The sequence below is a fragment of the Macaca thibetana genome, chromosome 9, assembly GCF_024542745.1.
Source record: "Macaca thibetana thibetana isolate TM-01 chromosome 9, ASM2454274v1, whole genome shotgun sequence".
NCBI classification, from domain to species: Eukaryota; Metazoa; Chordata; class Mammalia; order Primates; family Cercopithecidae; genus Macaca; species Macaca thibetana.
In genome coordinates, this window is record NC_065586.1 from 21,569,055 (window position 1) to 21,585,383 (window position 16,329).

The 16,329-nt window shown below is 38.5% G+C and overlaps 1 protein-coding gene across 17 annotated transcripts in view; it reads left to right on the forward strand.

Annotated features, from left to right (window-relative positions):
• MLLT10 (MLLT10 histone lysine methyltransferase DOT1L cofactor) overlaps positions 1-16,329 on the forward strand; it is a 219,681-nt gene that overhangs the window by 181,891 nt on the left and 21,461 nt on the right. For all 17 annotated transcript variants that reach the window (XR_007728788.1, XM_050804023.1, XM_050804025.1 and 14 more), the window contains one exon: positions 7,474-7,652. Coding sequence is in view for 16 of the 17 variants with exons in the window: in XM_050804023.1 (XP_050659980.1) it covers positions 7,474-7,652 (179 nt within the window). In the remaining variant the exon portion in view is untranslated. The remainder of the gene's footprint in view (positions 1-7,473; positions 7,653-16,329) is intronic.

The window sequence follows — 16,329 nt, forward strand, 5'->3', positions numbered from 1 at the left end:
TATCAATCTTGAGTAATTGCCTTGGCTTACTAATAAAAACTTAAGTCTAAACAAGTAGAAGTCTTTTGGCTTCTACTCATACTATATTCTTCTCCTGAGATCACTGTTTGTCTCCATCTTTTCACATCTGGTGGACTGAAAATGCAGCATTTGAGAAGTCAGTGCCATCTCTTTCGTCAGGCTCTCTTTCTTTGCTTCAGTGACACCACAGTCATGGTTTTCTTCTTATCTCACTGGTGTCAATTTTCTGTATGAACTCCTCTTCCAGGACCCATCCTTGAAATGTTGGAGAGCCTCAACACGTGGTCCTAGGCTGGCATTTAAGAAAACTTCCATTCCTCCTGTTCCAGTTTTTACCACCTCAGTAATGGCACTTTTAATCACTAGCCAGAAACCCATGACTCATCATCTTCTACCCTGTACCAAATCAAATTTGTCATCAAGTTTAGATGATTCTAACTTCTAGATGCACTGCAAGTCCTTGTCCCTGTTCAGTACTACTACCATCTTTGTCTGGTGGGACATAATTTTTAATCCAAATTGTGAAATAGCCTCCTAAAAAATATCTTTGTTTCCACTCATCCCCGTCAGTCCCTTTGCTACATAGGAGTCAGAGGGATGATCTTTTAAAAAAGTGAGTCCTACTATTTTCCTTTGGTGTCTTCCTATTGATCTTAGCAAAAATTCTGAACACCTCTACATGGCTCACAAGGCCTTATGATCTGTTCCTTCCCCTCTTTCCAGCTTTGTCTTTTTACCAGCCTCTCCACAAGGCTTTAGCTGAATTACCTGTTTTTAATTCTTTCAATATTTCTGGGTCTTTTGAACAAGATTTTCTGTCTTACTCTTTGTCCAGTTAACACCTACCTAACCTTTAAGACTTGTCTTAAATATTTTTTTAGACAGGTCTTTCTTGCTTCCTAATATTTCACTCTTGTGGTACCTTTTTCTCTTCTGTTATAGTATGTGTTGGAATTTATATTCATGTATTTGTTTTAATGTTTGCCTCGCTCCTTAAATTGTAAATTCCCAGAGAGCTAAAATCTTCTCTCTTGCTCCCTACATTATCCCAGCTCCTAGCCTGATTCCTCATACCTACTGAATATTTGTTTGATGAAAGGAAGGAAGGAAGGAAAGGAAGGAATCAGTATGTCATTGCCACCCTCTGTATCATTCTGCAGCTTTGTTTCTCCTCCCTATCCTGAACAGATGAATTTCAGTGTATTTTCCTAGAGCTCATGCATTGTAACATTTAATTGTTTAATTCAACAATTATTTAATTAATTGAATACCACCTTGATTTTAGTTAAAAACAGTATATGACTTAAATAAGATGAAAATAGAGTGAAGTTAAATAGAAAGCAGATACAGAAGAATTTAAGGTGGATGTTGTACCAGTCCTACCTGAGGAGCAAGAAAGTTGAAAGGAATACTTATTTTCATTTTCAAAGAAAGATTTAGAATTTTAAGCTTTCCTGCCTTGATAGGAAAGAACATTTTGCTCTGTTTTTTTTTGTTTGTTTGTTTTTTTTGTTTTTTTTTTTTACCAGTAAACTGAGTACCAGATATTGTTCCATAGTGTGATTACTGGATTGCACATTTAGCTGCGTAATTTCCTATGTAAGTATAGGTTGATGTAATAATATAAAAACAATTTTAAGTTTTGAGATTGAAGATCCTTAATCACCATGATTTTGCTTCTCAATATTATTCTTCCAAGATGTTTTGCTGCATGTTGTGATGGTAATTGCAGCTTTCAAAGTGTAGTAGAGACATTGGAGGACCTGGTAGTTAAAACATTGTACTTTCCTGACTTACAGGTACATTTTTAATGAAAGCATTAACACCAGAATGGCTCTAGCTACCATTTATTGAAACTTACTCTGTGGTAGGCATTGCTAGAGCTTTTTTATATGGATATTCTCAAAATCTCACAAAAAGTCTTTAAGGTAGGCATTATCTTTGTTTTATAGAGAATAATAATATAGAGGCTCAGAAGGGTTAAGTAGTTTGATTAAGGGTCACATAGGTGACAGATCCAGCATTTGAACCCAGTTTTGTCTAAGTCAAAAGCTTCTGCTGTTTCAATTTCAGCATGCTGCCTCCAGCTAACTTTTGTCTTCTAATTTTAGAAGTTGGAGACTCCCTGTGTGGTACACTTTTCACTTTCAAATTAACTAGATAATCAGCATTTTATCTTTTTTTTTCCTTTTTTTTGAGACGGAGTCTTGCTCTGTTGCACAGGCTGGAGTGCAGTGGTGTGATCTTGGCTTATTGCAACCTCCGCCTCTCAAGTGATTCTCCTGCCTCAGCCTCTCGAGTAACTGGGACTACAGGCATGCACCTGGCTAAGTTTTGTATTTTTTTTTTTTTTTTTTTTTGAGACGGAGTCTCGCTCTGTCAGCCAGGCTGGAGTACAGTGGCCGGATCTCGGCTCACTGCAACCTCCCTCTCCTGGGTTCAAGCAATTCTCCTGCCTCAGCCTCTTGAGTAGCTGGGACTACAGGCGCCCGCCACCACACCTGGCTAGTTTTTTGTATTTTTTAGTAGAGACGGGGTTTCACCGTGTTAGCCAGGATGGTCTCGATCTCCTGACCTCGTGATCCGCCCGTCTCGGCCTCCCAAAGTGCTGGGATTACAGGCTTGAGCCACCGCGCCCGGCCAAGTTTTGTATTTTTAGTTGAGATGTGTTTCGCCATGTTGGCCAGGCTGGTCTCAAACTCCTGACCTCAGGTGATACATCTGCCTCAGCCTCCCAAAGTGCTGGGATTACAGGTGTGAGCCACCGCATCTGACTGCAGTATTTTATCTTCTAAGATACTTTGAAAACACTGAATTCAATAGAAACTCAGTATTTGTTGAATTATCTATGGAGTAGCAACCTTTAAAAATGCATATCTTTTTCTCTGCTATGTGTTATTTGGAATATAAGGTTTATAAATAATCACTTCATTAACATGCTCTTTCCTGTCCTTCTCAGCCAAACTTGTTTCTTTTTCTTCCTTTCTCCTTTTCCTTTTCCCTTTCCCTTTCCTTTCCTTTCTCCTTTGTTTCCCCTTTCCCCTTTCCTTTCCTTTCCTCTCTTTTTCTTTTTCTTTTTCTTTTTTGGAGACAGGGTCTTGTTCTGTCACTGAGCCTGGAGTGCAGTGGAACAATCTCGGCTTAATCTCAACCTCCCAGGCTCAAGCAATTATCCCACCTCAGCCTCCCAAGTAGCTGGGACTACAGGCACACACCACCACGCTTGACACCACACCCAGCTAATTTTGTATTTTTGGTAGAGGTAGGATTTCACCATGTTGCCCAGGCTGGTCCTGGGCTCAAAGGGATCTGCCCACCTTGGCCTCCCAAAGTGCTGGGATTACAAGCCTGAGCCACTGCACCCAGCCATTCCTTTGAAATTCTTAGAGCAGTTTATAAGATTCTCTATCTTAGTTTTCTAAGTTTGCCCTTTGTGATCTAATTTTGTTTACCCATTAAATGGTAATGTTATTTAGGGTTCTGTCTTTGGTTCTCTTCTCTTGATTATGCTGAAAACTTTCCCTGGGTGATCCCATTTTTGTTCCTTGGCCTTGACCATTCTGTTCATATCAAGAGTTGTAAATAAAATACTTACGGGGCCATGTAGGTAACATAAATGAGTGACATGGTCAGGGATGATGGAGATGCTGGATTAAAGTCTCCATGCCCTGTTCAGAGCTCTGGTCATATTGCTGCTCTTTTATAATATAGTATCCAGTGTTGGCAAATCTTCAGTTTTTCAAGAGATATTAGACATCTAGAATTCTTAATGGGAAATTTCTTATTTGTATAATAATTATGAGCAACTGGTTAAAATTTCAACCATAGTGCAGACCAATAGTAAGTATTTTTAGTTTGCAAGTTTACTTACTGTAACTTACCATGCTTCTCACTCCTAGATTTTATTTGTCTTCAGATCTGAATTTTCTGCTGGGTTTTAGGCTTATCCCATTGTGTGCTATATATAGGAGTTCTGTCACCCACAGGCATCTCAAAGACCGTGACCCTGAACTTCCAATTTGTATTAGGAAGTGATTTCATTTATAGGACACCTGTGAGTTTGAATCAATATTTCACCACCTACTAGCCCACCAAGCAAGTTACTTTATTTCTTTAAACTTCTGTTTGCTCATATGTGAAATGGGAGTAATATTTACTTCATTGAGTTCTTATGCTAGCACAGTTACTTGCGTACAGTAACCAAACACTGCTTTCAGTTGCTGTTCCTGTTTCAGTGAATGGTATCACTACATGCACTTACTGCTGCTTAAGAGTCATTGGTGACTCTACCCTTATTTTTATTTTTCAGGTCTAATTAGTCACCAAGTTCTATTAGTCTAATAGAATTTTCAGGTCTAAGTAGTCACCAAGTCCTTAGAATTTATCCTGTCTCTACTGCATGTTTCTTCCCCAAACCGTCCTTCACCTGTGTTCTGCAGTGCCTTTAGAAATTAGCTTGAGAGGCCAGGTGTGGTGGCTCAAACCTGTAATCCCAGCACTTTGGGAGGCCAAGACGGGCAGATCACCTGAGGTCAGGAGTTTGAGACCAGCCTGGCCAACATGGTGAAACCCCATCTCTAGTAAAAATACAAAAATTAGCTGAGGGTGATGGCACGTGCATGTAATCCCAGCTACTAGGGAGGCTGAGGCAGGAGAATCACTTGAACCTGCGGGTGGAGGTTACAGTGAGCCGAGATTGCACCACTGCACACCAGCCTGGGCAATAGAGTGAGACTTCACCTCAAAAAAGAAACTAGCTTGAGGCTGGGCATGGTGGCTCATGCGTGTAATGTCAGCACTTTGGGAGGTTCAAGTGGGAGGACCACTTGAGCTCAGGAGTTTGAAATCAGCTTGTCAGCATAGTGAGACCCCATCTCTTACTGCCCCGACTACCCCCCACCCAAAAAAAAAAAAAAAAAACACCAGGTGTAGTGGTGTTCGCCTGTGGTCCCAGCTACTTGGGAGGCTGAGGCAGGAGGTTCGCTTGGCTCAGGAGGTCAAGGCTGCAGTGAGCTATGATTGCACCACTGCACTCCAGTATAGATGACAGAGTAAGACTGTCTCAGAAAACAAACAAAAGACTCAGAAAACAAACAAAAGATAGAAAAGAAATTAGCCTGAAAAGCAACAACATCTCTTCCAGTACGTTTTTTGGCTCACCACTTTTCTCACTCCAGGTCTGAATTAGATACCTCTTTTTCTGTGTTCCTAGCCCCCGAGGATGTCTCTGTTGTTGTGCTCTTCACAACTGTTTGTAATGCCTTTTTTTTCTACGCAACTTCTTGAAGGCAAAGACTACCTATCTTGAATGCCTTTTTATCTCCAGGGCTTAGAATAATGCCTGGCAAATAATGAGTTCAATGATGTTTGGAGTATGAATGCATTGGCTAAATGAATATATTTTTTCTGGAGAAACTGTAGATATAAAAAAGATCTCGAAGCCTTAATTATAGCTCTAAGGCCTTTTAAAATATCCCAATTGTTTTGTTTTCCCTGTTTGAATAAGATTGTAGGTGCTTTATTATATGTCAGTAATGTTATTTATTTATTTATTTATGACAGAGTCTTGCTCTGTTGCCAAGTCTGGAGTGCAGTGGTGCAATCACAGCATGGCTCACTATAGCCTCGAACTTCCAGGCTCAGGTGATCCTCACACCTCAGTCCCCATGGTAGCTGGGACTACAGGCGTGTGCCACCATGCCTGGTTAATTTTTATTTATTTTTTATTTATTTATTTATTTATTTTATTTATTTTTTTTTTTGGAGACGGAGTCTCGCTCTGTCGCCCAGGCTGGAGTGCAGTGGCCGGATCTCAGCTCACTGCAAGCTCCGCCTCCCGGGTTCCCGCCATTCTCCTGCCTCAGCCTCCCGAGTAGCTGGGACTACAGGCGCCCGCCACCTCGCCCGGCTAGTTTTTTGTATTTTTTAGTAGAGACGGGGTTTCACTGTGTTAGCCAGGATGGTCTCGATCTCCTGACCTCGTGATCCGCCCGTCTCGGCCTCCCAAAGTGCTGGGATTACAGGCTTGAGCCACCGCGCCCGGCCAATTTTTATTTTTTGTAGAGACAATATCTCCCTTTGTTGTCCGGGCTATGTTGATGTTCTTTAGAACAAAGTAAATTGTGTTGTTGATATAAATTACTGATTATTGTTGCCCTCTAGGGCTACAATTGGTAATTTTTATTTATTTATATATTTTTTTCTACAGCCCACTTAGGTTCATTCTTTCCTCCTGTTTCTGTACCTGGGTCTCAGGCTCTTCTTCCCTCTTGGCCTCCCAGGAGCTCTGGTTTATAGCAAGTTTTCTTGGCTGCCACACTATTAACACTATGGGCCAGTTATTTCTTGTAGAGGTTGTCCTGTGCATTGTAAAATGTCTAGTAGCATCCCTGGTCTATACCCATTGGATGCCAGTAGCACCCTCCAGGCTTGATAACTAAAAATGTCTCCAGGTATTGTGAAATGTCCTACAAAATCACCCCTTGTTGAAAACAGCTGGTTTATAGATATTCCCATTTCTTTATCCTGAAAGCCTCTCCTTGTCTATGCTGAGCATGATTTTCTGTTTTTTTAAAAATCAGCACTTCTAAAAAAATTAACTTGTTTCCTATTAACTTATGCTCATCCTCCCCTCCCCCGACCCCCCCAATTCCTCTTTTCTAGAATGAGTAGCTTCCATTTCCCACCTTATTTCTGGCTTTTATCCCCATGGTTCCTCTCAAAGTGATTTCATCAAGTCTCCCATGATTTTCACCTCTTATGTTCTCTGGAGTAAATGGAGCTGCCAACTCATAGCCCAGTTCATCATGTCTTAATCCTTCCTCCTCTCCTATCCCTGCAGCTGCCCCATACAGTCAGTCACAAAGTCCTGTCTGTGTTATCTCTGGAATGTCTCTAGAATCTACCAACATTCTTTATTCCCACGCCTGTCTCCCACCAATGTCATCAGCTCCTCTGTTGGTTTCTGAATTTCAAGTTGGGCCTATTCCATTTTAACTTCTACCCTGTCACCTTTCTAGAACAAGGTCTCTTCCTACTTCAGACTTTCTCAGTCATGATTTCTGGGGCCTTAGTATTTGCCTTTTGGAAGGCCCATTAGGTGATTTTTATGGAACTCTAATTGCTTCATTCCTCTACTTAAGAAATGTTTTCTTGCTCTTAGAAACTCCTAAAATCCATTATATATTTTTTACAAAGCTCTTCCTGCTATCCCCTGCTTTTAACAAAAGCCTTTTTGCTAAATAAAAATGGTGTAGGTTCTTTTAGGGAACCGCTTCATGAAAAGCCAGTGTTTATTTGTTTAGTACTAGCACAATATTTTTAAAATACCAACAATAAAATTTATAATTGGAGGAGGGATCCAGGAGGAAATGCAAGTTTACTGATTATGTGTGTCTGTAACAAATTTGACTGCTAAGTTATATTTAAATAAAATTTGGTTTTTTTTTGCAGGTATTTATAACAGCAATGATGTAGCAGTATCATTTCCAAATGTAGTATCTGGCTCGGGATCTAGTACTCCTGTCTCCAGCTCTCACTTACCTCAGCAGTCTTCTGGGCATTTGCAACAAGTAGGAGCACTCTCTCCCTCAGCGGTGTCATCTGCAGCCCCTGCTGTTGCTACAACTCAGGTAAGTTGTTACACTATGATGTGAGAGGTAGTAGGTGGGTTTCTCATTTTTAAAGTGAGTTTCATTAGAGGACAAACAAATGAAATAGGGCCTTCTACAGGAATTTATGAAATATCTCAATTTGTAGTAATGTGTTAGTGAAAATGATAGGTATTTTTACATGGTATTCATGAGAGAGGATGGATGAATGTATGGGCACCAACTAATTCTTCTTAATTTCTGGGTTTTAAATTTTGTCTGAATGATATAAAATATAATTTCAGAGGAGCTTTTATTTTTTCTTTAAAAAAGTAGGATCCACAAAATATGAGCCAGTTTTGGACTCTTGTGATTTTTTAAATTCCTTTCATAATTTTTAAAATTACACAAATAATATATGAAATCTTTTTAAAGTTTTAAAAAAACCAGTGTAGGAGAATATAGGTTAAAAGACTGAATGATCGCTTCAAGCACTAGACATTTTTCCTCCTAGTGGGAGAGAACAGTGTTTGTAAATATTGTAAATAATGATGAATATACAGGTTTTTCCATTTGTGTACCCCTTTTATCTGACTTTAGATTTGTAGTTTGATAGGTGGCCTAGTCTATAGGATGTTTTTGGGGACGGAGTCTCACTCTTGTCACCCAGGCTGGAGTGCAGTGGCGTGACCTTGGCTCACTGCACCTCCGCCTCCTGGTTTCAAGTGCTTCTCCTGCCCCAGCCTCCTGACCAGCTGAGATTACAGTCGCATGCCACCTTGCCTAGGTGATTTTTGTATTTTTAGTAGAGGTGAGGTTTCGCCATGTTGGCCAGGTTGGTCTTCAACCCCTGACCTCAGGTAATCTGCCTGCCTCGGCCTCCCAAAGTGTTAGGATTACAGGTGTGAGCCACCACGCCTGGCCAAGATGTTTTAAAAGTAAGAGTCAAATAAAAGAAATTGTAATCCTGTTTTATAAACAGGACAGTGCAGGGGGAAAGCTGTACCCAACCCACCTGCATTACACCCCCCTTCCCCAGAGATAATCATTTAAGATTTCCAAAATATATATTTTTATTTATTTGGAATTATGTATAATTTTATTTTCATTTCTCCAAAGCTCTAGTAGTCTTTTAATGGTCAAGAAAATGATCACAGGGACAAATGTCTAATAATGAACAACTAGTTAAAATAGTTGTTTATAAGTTCCTGTCAACTTAAGCTTTATGGATGTGTGCATAATTTCCATTGCGTGTATCGTTGGGATACATACGCTTTTCCGGCAAGCACAGCATTAGGTTATTTTGATGCATTTGTGTGAATGGCACAGTGCAAGCAGTTGCTATTAAAATTACCTATTAGAATCAACCCCAGACAGTTCAGCACAGAAAATCAATGGCATGATTTTAGTAGTATCATCTTTGAAGTTGAAAGTGAACTATTTGGTGAACCTCCCAAATTGAGTTACAGGAGTTTGACTACTTTAGCAGAGTTTTTCTGTGGTTCATTTCACTAAAAGTGAGGTAGCCATAACAGGGGTTTGGGGTTAGAGAGGGTGAAAGGATAAATGAAAGAATGGCTCTTATAAATGGTTTTATCTCTTTTAATTAAGTGTAACCATATGCTGTTGATAGTTTTATATCCTTGGACAAAGTCTCACATGAACATTTTCAATGTGCTTTTTTCTTTTCTGTCTTTATAAAAGTCTGTTTAATTATTCTCTGGTTAATTCCCAGCTGAATTAAGCAAAAATCCTCATTTCTTCTCATTCATTATGTTTGTGAGCCAGGGGGTTGGCATTAGGGAAGTGGTAGTGAAGAGAAATTTATAGCTAGAGGCAAAATTCCACTTAACATGTGACTCATCTGAAGAACAAAGAAATCATAGTTGTAAGTAACCCAGGATTCAGTTCAATTAAAATCCCCTCTCCAGTTTTCAGAAAGATGGGTCTCTTACAAATGTGATCATCCAGTTAGATTTACATGCTGTGTACTGAGATACCTGCATCTGTGTTTCTGTTCAGCAGTAAATGCTTTCTGTCTTCAAGCTGAAGCTTATTTAGCCTGGCTTATCTGGTGCTGCTGTAGCAACCATCAGTCTCCAGGCAACTGAGGCACGTTGACCTCTCAGTTGAAGTGAGTGCTGAACTACTTCAATTTAGCTGCCTGAGACAATAATAATGGTGTCGAATGTGAAAAATGTGAAATTTTCTAGGCAATGTGCAAAAGAAAGGATACAGAAATATTTAAATAGAATTGATAGGACTCTTAAAATTGATAGGACACTTAGCAGTTGAATCTTTTTTTTCAAAATGATAAAGTTTATTCCTGTTTCACTCTTACATAGACCCTGTTTGTTTTCAAGTCATACATTAATTGTATTTAGATAGTCACATCGTAGTGTTTTATTTAGGGTTGCTCTAAGTAGTTGATTTGAGAGCAATGCAATAAGATAAATGGGTGAATAAAAATTATCAATATTTAAAATGTAATTCTAGGCCAGGCATGGTGGCTCATGCCTGTAATCCCAGCACTTTGGGCAGGCCACGGTGGGTGGGTCGCTTGAGGTCAGGAGTTTGAGACCAGCCCAGCCAACATGGCGAAACTCTGTCTCTACTAAAAAATTAAAAAATTAGCCGGGTATAGTGGTTCACACCTGTAGTTCCAGCTACTTGGGAGGCTGAGGCAGGAGAATCGCTCGAATGCGGGAAGCGGAGGTTGCAGTGAGCCAAGATCGCGCCATTGTACCCCAGCTTGGGCCAACCAACAGAGCCAGACTCTTGTCTCCCCCCCCCCAAAAAAAAAGGAATTCTAGAAGTCTTACCACAACTATTAAGAAAACCATCACACTTGCAAGCAAAAACTTTAATAATATTGATAGATAATGGAAATATTAAACTTGAATACCGTTTTGTGCCCCCATGCCCTTAATGAAAGTAGTTTTTATTGATTGGATTGGTGCCAGCAGGATAAAATCCAGAGGTCATTTTTGCTTTTTGTGATACACATTTTAAGTAAACAGACCTCTACATTGGCTTATTTGGTATCTTAAGAATTGTTCCCTGGAAAGTGGTAAAGGAGCTAAGATTGGGAAGGGCTAGTAGAAGTTAAAAACTTAGAATAAGTTGATTTATGATTTTAATTGGGGGGAAAAGGAGACACTTGTAAAATTGGGGGTGGGGGGGAGTCTGATAGCACAAATTTTGGGGGAAAAAAACTTTAAAAAACTGTTTGATAAACCTATTTTATATTCTTCTTCTTCTTTTTTTTTTTTTTGAGATGGAGTCTTGCTCTGTCACCCAGTCTGGAGTGCAGTGGTGCGATCTCGGCTCACTGCAACCTCTGCCTCCCGAGTAGCTGGGACTACTGGCACCCACCACCACGCCTGGCTAATTTTTGTATTTTTGATAGAGATGGAGTTTCACCATGTTGGTCAGGCTGGTCTCGAACTCCTGACTTCAGGTGATCCACCCACCACGGCCTCCCAAAGTGCTGGGATTACAGGTGTGGACCACCGCGCCTGGCCTCTATTTTATATTCTTAAGTGTTAAACCACCCCCCCCACCCCCCACCTTTTTTTTTCCTTTCAACAGACTTGTTTTTAGAGTAATGGTTCTTTCACAAATAATTGATAGGAAGCCTGCTTTACTACATACTAGTGTATCAGTAATAGAGTAGTTTCTTAACATTGCGGAAAGAGTGGACTCCTGTCCATGTGACTGTTAATAATGTGCTCTGCCCTTGTTGGATCAGGAGTAGAGGTATAAATTCGTTTTTGTAGGAGTGTCATTAATTTTTCATTTCGCCTTTCAAATCCCACTGTTTCATAGTTCTACAGTCATTCTGTTCTGTCTTTGGGAGAATGCAGGTGCTTTTTTTTGTTTGATGGATGATTTCTTTAGTAGAAGAACTTAAGACTGAATGCAGTGAAATGTAATTGCATTCTGTTACATCCTACTTTCTGAGTTTTGCTTTTGAAATACAATCTTCATGTGATAATCGTGGCTTCTTGTCCTATCCCGTGTTACTGTTAAACAAAATGATGTAGACTTAAACATCATTTAAAGTAAAGTAAACTTCCAAGGTTTATTTATGTGATATTTAGTAAATGCAGATATTTCGTGTTTCTTTTGTTGTTGTTGTTTTGTTTGTTTGTTTGTTTTGAGACGGGGGTCTCACTCAGTTGCCCAGGCTAGAGTGTAATGGCATGATCTTGGCTCACTGCAAACTCTGCCCCTGCCGGGTTCAAGTGATTCTCCTGCCTCAGCCTCCTGAGTACCTGGGACTACACGTGTGCACCACTACGCCTGCCTAATTTTTGTATTTTTGGTAGAGATGGGGTTTCACCATGTTGGCCAGGCTGGTCTCAAACTCCTGACCTTGTGATCTGCCCACCTCGGCCTCCCAAGGTGCTGGGATTGCAGGTGTGAGCCACCTCGCCTGGGCATATTTTGATATTTTAAAGATACAATTGCCCAGGCACGGTGGCTCACGCCTGTAATCCCAGCACTTTGGGAGGCCGAGGTGGACGGATCACCTGAGGTCAGGAGTTTGAGACCAGCCTAACCAACATGGGGAAACCCCATCTCTACTAAAACTACAAAAAAAAAAAAACTACTAAAACTACAAAAAAAAAAATTATATATATTATATATATATAATATATATATATTATATATATATTAGCCAGGTGTGGTGGCGCATGCCTGTGATGTCAGCTACATCCCAGCTACTCGGGAGGCTGAGGCAGGAGAATTGCTTGAACCTGGGAGGCGGAGGTTGCGGTGAGCTGAGATCGCGCCTTTGCAGTCCAGCCTGGGCAACAAGAACCAAACTCCATCTCAAAAAAAAAAAACAAAAAAACCAAAAAGATACAATTATTGACTAGAGTTTTGCAGATTTCTGTGACACTTTCATCTCAATTAGCTTTGGATATTTTGTTTTCCAATATTATTATGTATGTGTGTGTTTATGTAGGGGAAGTTGTCTTAGATGTAGTCTCCGATTTCTTTTCAGATGATGTCTAATAAGGACCTTAAATTCTACTTGAGAAAATGGTTTAGTTTCTCAGGCAGATTCAGCTGACTTTTGGGGTGACATTTGTGTTTATACTTAATTAGTCAGAATGTAAATGTCTTCTGATTTAAATAATATAATGGCTTATAATTTTAAAGAAATTACCTTTCTGAGCAGTCAGTTTTTATAAGCTTGGTAACATCTCTTGTTATCAGATGATAAAAAGGTTCAGTCACAGTGACTGTCACATATCTGTAAGTCTGGAATTAAGACAGCCTGATTCCTTAGCCTGCTCTCTTATTACTAATTGTTACTGTTAAAATGAATTTCCCAATTATGTACCTGTTATGCTAAGAGGTACGTCGTTCGAAAACATTGTTAGCAGTTTTACTGTGTCCATTTGTGTGATGCAATGCAAAAGAGCAGAAATTTGAGTCAGCAAAAGTCCAGGGTTCCAGGAGTTTTGCTACTCATTCATATAACCTTGGGCAGGTCTTTTAATTTTTGTGAGCCTCAGTGTTTCCATATGTAAAATGGGAATACTTTAAATACCTATTGTACCTGCTGTACAGATACTTTATGAAGTTCAAATGCAGACCATAAAATACTTTAGAATTCATGGTTATGACTTCAGTTGTTACTTTTCAGCCTGATTACCAGTGAGAAAAGAAACTGTACGGGAACACTTTCTGTATTGGAAATAGTATTAACAATTTCTGTTAAAACTCATATAATTTCATGCTAACATAGATAAATGAATTTTAGCCATTATAGGTTCAGCTGTGGATTAAGGTCTTTTCCAGTTCCAAAATTATTTCAGAGCTGCCTTTGTCCTAAAGTAATTTTTTCCCAGAAAGGTAAGACCCATATTGATATTAACCAATTAAGAAACCTACTTAGAATTGGTTGGTTAATCTATACAGTCCTGTTGTCTGATCATGAGTGTTCAGTGATGGTTTAACTACACTTCATTCCCTCCTACTACTTTATGGAAACTCATTGTGGGGCATTTTGGCATTAGCCTAAACAATGGTTTTGAATACGTTAAGCTCCTAACAATTAGGGAGCAGTTTGGAGCATTGAATAATGTGGAATGATGCAATTGAACCTGACAGCTTCAACAGTCAGCCTACTCATGGGACCTGAAAGTTGTTCACACTTGGTTTCACCTCTCATCACATGCTGAGTATTGAAGCCTTGCTGGTGGTAGCTGACACAGAAATGGGTCTGCTATCAGAATATGTTCTTAGTAAATATAAGTTTGAATTGAGCTGGAGAATATGTGAAACTTTCCATTGTTCCCTAATCCATGTCTAATGTTCATTCATGTTTTTCCTGGAAACTTTTCTAATCAAATATATTGTGTTCTGCAATTCAAACAGTAATATAAATTGGATCTAGAAACATTCAAGTCCTTGCATTCTATGTGCAGCATTGCTGTATTATCAAATACATAGTTTAAAACATCACTGCATAATGAGGCATTTATGCTATCTAATTTTTCTTAGGGAAATAGGTTTTAATCTTTGAAATATAGCCACAGTTCAGAATATAATTGGTAAGTTATATTTTCTAATGATTTTAATGGAAAAATAGAAACCACAATAACTTGTGAAAATAATTTTTAAAGTTAAGCTAAAATGTGAGCGCTTACCATGTGTCAGGCATTATTTAAGCCCTTTGCATATATTAACTCGATTCTCACAGTGTTTCTATGAGGTAGATACAGTTATCCTCATTTTCCAGATGGAAATTGAGGACAGAGAGGTTTAATAATTTACCCAAAATGAGATAGCTTGGCTTATATGGTGATAATAAAATGTTTTTCCTCCTGAAAGTATATATGAATTAGGAATTTAAAAAGTAAATACTCAATTTAGTGAGCCTGAATATTTTTGGAAGATTGCATTTTTTAAGTCATGTGTCAGGGCTGAAAAGCTTGAAGCAGCTACTTTAGAGCTTTTTTGAATCACTTGACTTTAATGTTTATTGACAGGTTAATTGTACATTTTAAAAAAATGCTTGCTATATATAACCTGTTCCTGTATGATTGAAGTATGAAGTTTCAGATCTATCTCTAGATGATACATTGCTATTAATACAGTGCTTTCCAAAGGTGAAATATTTTCATAGGTATTAGTCTTTTGAACCTAATTTTTCTTATTATTCTGCCCTTATCAACATTAGGCAGGAAAAAAATCTACCAAAACAGTGCCCACTTTTTTAAGTTTCACATGCAGATAATTGAGACTTTAGCCCTTTTCCCCATGCAGTCAACTCCTTTAGAATGAGCCAAGTTCCTAGGAATTTGACAGTTACTACTTTATAAGCAAGTTCTTTTAAAACATCTCTGTAGTCATAGGCAGACATTTGAAAATATAAGAGGTAAACTGTTAATAACAGGAGAAATTTCAAGCTGAAATATATTTTTATCTTGTTAATATTTTAATATGGTATGCCAGTCTACTTAGGAAATACTAAGTTTCTTTTATTTGAGTCTGAATACTGCCTTGGTAGACACTTGCAGATGTTTAATATATTAAGTTATTCTAAATTTGCTAAGGATATTCTTTAACTCAGACACCTGAACATATATTGTTTAAAAGTGACTTAAATTTACTTCAGTAATTATTGAATTTATTCTTAATCTACTGGTCTTTCAGTCCATCTTGTAAAATAATTACACTTCTCTTAATGAGGTTTTTACTAGAGTGTTAGAATAAATGTTAGATAACATCTTGAGCAGAAGTGATTTTTGTCAGTTACTGGTCTTGGGAAAGAGGAAGGATTCTTCTTTAAGATATTATATGAAGGATGTATACATCCATATATATAAAAAATCATATATTCTTATATATATGATCCTTACATAATTTTATATATATATTTGAAAGATTCCTCTTTAAGTTTGTTATGGCAATATTCTTGATTTGAAATAATTTTAGATATATAGAAAAGTTACAAGGACAGTGCAGAGAGTTAGATATATCATGGATATCCTTCAGTCAGCCTCCCCTAGTGTTAACTTATATTCTTACAGTACCAACAGATCCAAGGAGAATATTCACAATAGCCATTCTCCTTACCTGGGCAGATTAAGATTGAAATGTCATATAATAGGTACTTCTTTTCCAAAAAGAATTTCTAGTCTTTATACCAAATCTTCTGAATCAGTCTTCTGGTACATTAGTAATTCGCTTTCAATGCACTTTTCAAAATCCATTTCCAAAGTATGCTGTAGAGAAGTATGTGTATGTTAATGTTTCCTTTATTTCTTATTCCAGTTTTTTAATATAAAATCTTTCATGCCCTTTATGCTTCATAACCCTTACTACTTTTGGTTAACATGGACTTCCTTTCTGCTGAATCTTAGTGCTTTCGCTTATTAATGGCAGCAAAGGTTTTTGAGTCAATGAAACGCCAGACACTGTGTGTGTGCTCTCTTCAGTAAGCCGTCTTTCTTTTCCCAGCTCTTCCACTTCTCCATCTTCAGTGCTAAGAAGGTTCGGTATCTTTCCACTAAAAGGTGGGGGTTTGTTGGCTTGGAGGCACCAAGTCTTTCCAAAAGACTCATCGAGGGTCCCAGTATTAACTGTGCCAAACATCAGTTAAGAAATGTAGGCTAAGCAGTGATAGTCATTTGTGTAGTCTTTGGTATCTCATCTTACCAACCTTAAAATGATGTTCATGATTTGAGTTTCCCAG